This window comes from Oncorhynchus mykiss, chromosome 24, assembly GCF_057628025.1.
Source record: "Oncorhynchus mykiss isolate SJ-2025 chromosome 24, ASM5762802v1, whole genome shotgun sequence".
NCBI lineage: Eukaryota > Metazoa > Chordata > Actinopteri > Salmoniformes > Salmonidae > Oncorhynchus > Oncorhynchus mykiss.
In genome coordinates this window covers 43375001-43385000 of record NC_143045.1, presented here as the reverse complement: position 1 = coordinate 43385000, position 10000 = coordinate 43375001, and the positions used below count along the sequence as shown (strand labels likewise).

General features: G+C 45.5%; 1 protein-coding gene across 50 annotated transcripts in view; it reads left to right on the top strand.

Annotated features, from left to right (window-relative positions):
- The window catches only part of aplp2 (amyloid beta precursor like protein 2), a 142852-nt gene that overhangs the window by 78471 nt on the left and 54381 nt on the right, over positions 1 to 10000 (top strand). For 26 of the 50 annotated variants that reach the window (XM_090219026.1, XM_036961448.2, XM_090219021.1 and 23 more), the window contains exon 7: positions 362 to 529. The exons of the other annotated variants lie outside the window; for them this stretch is intronic. In XM_090219026.1, the coding sequence (XP_090075152.1) occupies positions 362 to 529 (168 nt within the window). The remainder of the gene's footprint in view (positions 1 to 361; positions 530 to 10000) is intronic. 50 annotated transcript variants of the gene reach the window in all.

The following is a 10000-nucleotide window of genomic DNA, read 5'->3' as shown; positions in this document are numbered from 1 at the left end:
TTTCCACTTTCTCAAACATTCCTTTTTTTAATGTTCCAATGTTGACATCCTGTGTCATGTTATGAACTGTCATAGCCCTATAGTAGCTATCAGGATGATCATGGGTAGGAGCTTTGAAATGTTGACATCCTGTGTCATGTCATGAACTGTCATAGCCCTTTTAGTAGCCATCAGGATGATCATGGGTAGGAGCGTTGAAAGACAAGGTAGTGTAGGACATTGCTGGAGGACACTTCCTGCTTCAGTAGGTTCCCTCAGTGGTTATAAATCATTGAGGGGTTGATGTGAGTGCTGCTCCCCCCTCCCCTCCCTGTGGGTGGATGTTCTAACAGCTGACCCCTGACCTATCCCTGACTACCAGCGGTGTGTACCCTGGAGGCTGAGACCGGCCCCTGCCGTGCCTCCATGGCCCGCTGGCACTTCGATATGACAACCAGGAAGTGCGTCCGCTTCGTGTATGGGGGCTGCGCTGGAAACCGCAACAACTTTGACTCTGAGGAATACTGCATGGCCGTGTGCAAACGCCTTAGTAAGTCAGGCTCACAGCAAGCCTCGCCAAACAGGCCGGCGAAACCACCACACCCCTATACCACCAACACCCCTACACAACCACCACACCCCTATACCACCAACACCCCTACACTACCACCACACCCCTATACCACCAACACCCCTACACTACCACCAACACCCCTACACCACCACTACCACCAACACCCCTACACCACTACCACCAACACCCCTACACCACTACCACCAACACCCCTACACCACTACCACCAACACCCCTACACCACTACCACCAACACCCCTACACCACTACCACCAACACCCCTACACCACTACCACCAACACCCCTACACCACCACTACCACCAACACCCCTACACCACCACTACCACCAACACCACCAACACCCCTACACCACCACCACCATTACCACCAACACCCCTACACCACCACCACTACCACCAACACCACCAACACCCCTACACCACCACTACCACCAACACCCCTACACCACCACTACCACCAACACCCCTACACCACCACTACCACCAACACCCCTACACCACCACCAACACCACCACTACCACCAACACCACCACTACCACCAACACCCCTACACCACACCACCACCACCACTACCACCAACACCCCTACACCACCACTACCACCTACACCACCACTACCACCAACACCCCTACACCACCACTACCACCAACACCCCTACACCACCACTACCACCAACACCCCTACACCACCACTACCACCAACACCCCTACACCACACCACCACCAACACCACCACTACCACCAACACCCCTACACCACCACTACCACCTACACCACCACTACCACCAACACCCCTACACCACCACTACCACCAACACCCCTACACCACCACTACCACCAACACCACCAACACCCCTACACCACCACCACCACTACCACCACTAACACCCCTACACCACTACCACCAACACCCCTACACTACCACCACTACCACCAACACCACCACTACCACCAACACCACCAACACCACCACTACCACCAACAACCCTACACCACCACTACCACCAACACCCCTACACCACCACTACCACCAACACCACCACTACCACCAACACCACCACTACCACCAACACCCCTACACCACACTACCACCAACACCCCTACACCACCACTACCACCAACACCCCTACACCACCACTACCACCAACACCCCTACACCACCACTACCACCTACACCACCACTACCACCAACACCCCAACACCACAACACCACTAACACCCCTACACCACCACACCACCAACACCACCAACACCCCTACACCACCACTACCACCTACACCACCACTACCACCAACACCGCTACACCACTACCACCAACACCCCTACACCACTACCACCAACACCCCTATACCACCACCACCACTACCACCAACACCCCTATACCACCACCCCTACACCACACCATCACCAACACCCCTACACCATCACCAACACCCCTACACCACCACTACCACCTACACCACCAACACCCCTACACCACCACACCCCTACACCACCAACACCCCTACACCACCACACCACCAACACCCCTACACCACCACTACCACCTACACCACCACTACCCCTACACCACCACACCACCAACACCCCTACACCACCACACCACCAACACCCCTACCACCTACACCACCACTACCACCAACACCCCTATACCACCACTACCACCAACACCCCTACACCACCACACCACCAACACCACCAACACCCCTACACCACCACTACCACCTACACCACCACTACCACCAACACCGCTACACCACTACCACCAACACCCCTACACCACTACCACCAACACCCCTATACCACCACCACCACTACCACCAACACCCCTATACCACCACCCCTACACCACACCATCACCAACACCCCTACACCATCACCAACACCCCTACACCACCACTACCACCTACACCACCAACACCCCTACACCACCACACCCCTACACCACCAACACCCCTACACCACCACACCACCAACACCCCTACACCACCACTACCACCTACACCACCACTACCCCTACACCACCACACCACCAACACCCCTACACCACCACACCACCAACACCCCTACACCACCACTACCACCTACACCACCACTACCACCAACACCCCTATACCACCACTACCACCAACACCCCTACACCACCACTACCACCAACACCCCTACACCACCACTACCACCAACACCCCTACACCACTACCACCAACACCCCTACACCACCACTACCACCAACACCACCACTACCACCAACACCCCTACACCACCACCTACACCACCAACACCCCTACACCACCACCAACACCCCTACACCACCACCAACACCCCTACACCACCTACACCACCACCACCCCTACACCCCACCACCACCAACACCCCTACACCACCACCAACACCCCTACACCACCACCAACACCCCTACACCACCACCACCCCCACACCCCACCACACTACTACACCACCACACTACTACACCACCACACTACTATACCACTACACTACTATACCACTATACTACTATACCGCTACACCACCACACTACTACACTACTATACCACTACACTACTACACCACTACACTACTATACCACTACACTACTATACCACTATACTACTATACAACTACACCACCACACTACTACACTACTATACCACCACACTACTACACCACTACACTACTATACCACTACACTACTATACCACTACACTACTATACCACTACACTACTATACCACTACACTACTATACCACTACACTACTATACCACTACACTACTACACTACTACACCACTACACTACTACACTACTATACCACTACACTACTATACCACTACTATACCACTACACCACCACACTACTATACCACTACACTACTATACCACTACACTACTATACCACTACACTACTATACCACTACACTACTATACCACTACTATACCACTACACCACTACACTACTATACCACTACACTACTATACCACTACTATACCACTACACCACCACACTACTACACCACTACACTACTATACCACTACACTACTATACCACTACACTACTATACCACTACACTACTATACCACTACACTACTATACCACTACACCACCACACTACTACACTACTATACCACTACACTACTATACCACTACTATACCACTACACTACTATACCACTACTATACCACTACACTACTATACCACTACTATACCACTACACTACTATACACTACACTACTATACCACTACACTACTATACCACTACACTACTATACCACTACACTACTATACCACTACACTACTACACCACTATACTACTACACTACTACACCACTACACTACTACACCACTACACTACTATACCACTACACTACTACACCACCACACTACTACACTACTATACCACTACACTACTATACCACTACACTACTATACCACTACACTACTACACCACCACACTACTACACCACTACACTACTACACCACTACACTACTACACCACTACACTACTATACCACTACACTACTATACCACTACACTACTATACCACTACACTACTATACCACTACACTACTATACCACTACACTACTATACCACTACACTACTATACCACTATACCACTATACCACTACACCACTACACCACTACACCACTATACCACTACACTACTATACCACTACACTACTATACCACTACTATACCACTACACTACTACACTACTATACCACTACACTACTATACCACTATACCACTACACTACTATACCACTACACTACTATACCACTACACTACTATACCACTACACTACTATACCACTACACTACTATACCACTACACTACTACACTACTATACCACTACACTACTACACTACTATACCACTACACTACTACACTACTATACCACTACACTACTATACCACTATACCACTACACTACTATACCACTACACTACTATACCACTACACTACTATACCACTACACTACTATACCACTATACCACTACACTACTATACCACTACACTACTATACCACTACACTACTATACCACTACACTACTATACCACTACACTACTATACCACTACTATACCACTACACTACTACACTACTATACCACTACACTACTATACCACTATACCACTACACTACTATACCACTACACTACTATACCACTACACTACTATACCACTACACTACTATACCACTACACTACTATACTACTACACTACTATACCACTACACTACTATACCACTACTATACCACTACACTACTACACTACTATACCACTACACTACTATACCACTATACCACTACACTACTATACCACTACACTACTACACCACTACACTACTATACCACTACACTACTATACCACTACACTACTATACCACTACACTACTATACCACTACACTACTATACCACTACACTACTATACCACTACACTACTACACCACCACACTACTATACCACCACACTACTATACCACTACACTACTATACCACTACACTACTATACCACCACACTACTATACCACTACACTACTATACCACTACACTACTATACCACTACACTACTATACCACTACACTACTATACCACCACACTACTACACCACCACACTACTATACCACTACACTACTATACCACCACACTACTATACCACCACACTACTATACCACTACACTACTATACCACTACACTACTACACCACTACACTACTACACCACCACACTACTACACCACTACACTACTACACCACCACACTACTACACCACTACACTACTACACCACCACACTACTATACCACCACACTACTATACCACCACACTACTATACCACTACACTACTATACCACTACACTACTATACCACTACACTACTACACCACCACACTACTATACCACCACACTACTATACCACCACACTACTATACCACCACACTACTATACCACTACACTACTATACCACCACACTACTACACCACTACACTACTACACCACCACACTACTACACCACCACACTACTATACCACTACACTACTATACCACTACACTACTATACCACTACACTACTATACCACTACACTACTATACCACTACACTACTACACCACCACACTACTATACCACTACACTACTATACCACTACACTACTATACCACTACACTACTACACCACCACACTACTACACTACTACACTACTATACCACTACACTACTATACCACTACACTACTACACCACCACACTACTATACCACTACACTACTACACCACCACACTACTACACTACTACACTACTATACCACTACACTACTATACCACTACACTACTACACCACCACACTACTATACCACTACACTACTACACCACCACACTACTACACTACTATACCACCACACTACTATACCACTACACCACACTACTATACCACTACACTACTATACCACTACACTACTACACCACCACACTACTATACCACTACACTACTACACTACTATACCACCACACTACTATACCACTACACTACTATACCACTACACTACTATACCACTACACTACTACACTACTATACCACCACACTACTATACCACTACACTACTATACCACTACACTACTATACCACTACACTACTATACCACTATACCACTACACTACTATACCACTACACTACTATACCACTACACTACTATACCACTACACTACTATACCACTACACTACTATACCACTACTATACCACTACACTACTACACTACTATACCACTACACTACTATACCACTATACCACTACACTACTATACCACTACACTACTATACCACTACACTACTATACCACTACACTACTATACCACTACACTACTATACTACTACACTACTATACCACTACACTACTATACCACTACTATACCACTACACTACTACACTACTATACCACTACACTACTATACCACTATACCACTACACTACTATACCACTACACTACTACACCACTACACTACTATACCACTACACTACTATACCACTACACTACTATACCACTACACTACTATACCACTACACTACTATACCACTACACTACTATACCACTACACTACTATACCACTACACTACTACACCACCACACTACTATACCACCACACTACTATACCACTACACTACTATACCACTACACTACTATACCACCACACTACTATACCACTACACTACTATACCACTACACTACTATACCACTACACTACTATACCACTACACTACTATACCACCACACTACTACACCACCACACTACTATACCACTACACTACTATACCACCACACTACTATACCACCACACTACTATACCACTACACTACTATACCACTACACTACTACACCACTACACTACTACACCACCACACTACTACACCACTACACTACTACACCACCACACTACTACACCACTACACTACTACACCACCACACTACTATACCACCACACTACTATACCACCACACTACTATACCACTACACTACTATACCACTACACTACTATACCACTACACTACTACACCACCACACTACTATACCACCACACTACTATACCACCACACTACTATACCACCACACTACTATACCACTACACTACTATACCACCACACTACTACACCACTACACTACTACACCACCACACTACTACACCACCACACTACTATACCACTACACTACTATACCACTACACTACTATACCACTACACTACTATACCACTACACTACTATACCACTACACTACTATACCACTACACTACTACACCACCACACTACTATACCACTACACTACTATACCACTACACTACTATACCACTACACTACTACACCACCACACTACTACACTACTACACTACTATACCACTACACTACTATACCACTACACTACTACACCACCACACTACTATACCACTACACTACTACACCACCACACTACTACACTACTACACTACTATACCACTACACTACTATACCACTACACTACTACACCACCACACTACTATACCACTACACTACTACACCACCACACTACTACACTACTATACCACCACACTACTATACCACTACACCACACTACTATACCACTACACTACTATACCACTACACTACTACACCACCACACTACTATACCACTACACTACTATACCACTACACTACTACACTACTATACCACCACACTACTATACCACTACACTACTATACCACTACACTACTATACCACTACACTACTACACCACCACACTACTACACCACCACACTACTATACTACTACACCACCACACTACTATACCACTACACTACTATACCACTACACTACTACACCACCACACTACTACACCACCACACTACTATACCACTACACTACTACACCACCACACTACTACACTACTATACCACTACACTTCTACACCACTACACTACTATACCACTACACTACTACACCACCACACCACTACACTACTACACTACTATACCACCACACTACTATACCACTACACTACTATACCACTACACTACTACACCACCACACTACTATACCACCACACTACTATACCACTACACTACTATACCACTACACTACTACACCACCACACTACTACACCACCACACTACTACACCACTACACTACTATACCACTACACTACTACACCACCACACTACCACACTACTATACCACCACACTACTATACCACTACACCACCACACTACTATACCACTACACTACTATACCACTACACTACTATACCACTACACTACTACACCACCACACTACTATACCACTACACTACTATACCACTACACTACTACACCACTACACTACTATACCACTACACTACTACACCACCACACTACTATACCACTACACTACTATACCACTACACTACTATACCACTACACTACTACACCACCACACTACTATACCACTACACTACTATACCACTACACTACTACACCACCACACTACTATACCACTACACTACTATACCACTACACTTCTACACCACCACACTACTATACCACTACACTACTATACCACTACACCACCACACTACTATACCACTACACTACTATACCACCACACCACCACACTACTATACCACTACACTACTATACCACTACACTACTATACCACTACACTACTATACCACCACACTACTATACCACTACACTACTATACCACTACACTACTACACCACTACACTACTATACCACTACACCACCACACTACTATACCACCACACTACTATACCACTACACTACTACACCACCACACTACTACACCACCACACTACTATACCACTACACTACTACACCACCACACTACCACACTACTATACCACCACACTACTATACCACTACACCACCACACTACTATACCACTACACTACTATACCACTACACTACTATACCACTACACTACTACACCACCACACTACTATACCACTACACTACTATACCACTACACTACTACACCACTACACTACTATACCACTACACTACTACACCACTACACTTCTACACCACCACACTACTACACTACTATACCACTACACTACTATACCACTACACTACTACACCACTACACTTCTACACCACCACACTACCACACTACTATACCACTACACTACTATACCACTACACTACTACACCACCACACTACTATACCACTACACTACTACACCACCACACTACTACACTACTACACTACTATACCACTACACTACTACACCACCACACTACTATACCACTACACTACTATACCACTACACTTCTACACCACCACACTACTATACCACTACACTACTATACCACTACACCACCACACTACTACACCACCACACTACTATACCACTACACTACTATACCACTACACTACTACACCACCACACTACTATACCACTACACTACTATACCACTACACTACTATACCACTACACCACCACACTACTACACCACCACACTACTATACCACTACACTACTATACCACCACACTACTATACCACTACACTACTATACCACTACACTACTATACCACTACACCACCACACTACTATACCACCACACTACTATACCACTACACTACTATACCACTACACTACTATACCACCACACTACTACACCACCACACTACTACACCACTACACTACTATACCACTACACTACTATACCACTACACTACTATACCACTACACTACTATACCACTACACTTCTACACCACCACACTACTATACCACTACACTACTATACCACTACACTTCTACACCACCACACTACTACACCACTACACTACTATACCACTACACTACTACACTACTATACCACTACACTACTGCACCACCACACTACTATACCACTACACTACTACACCACCACACTACTACACCACCACACTACTATACCACTACACTACTACAC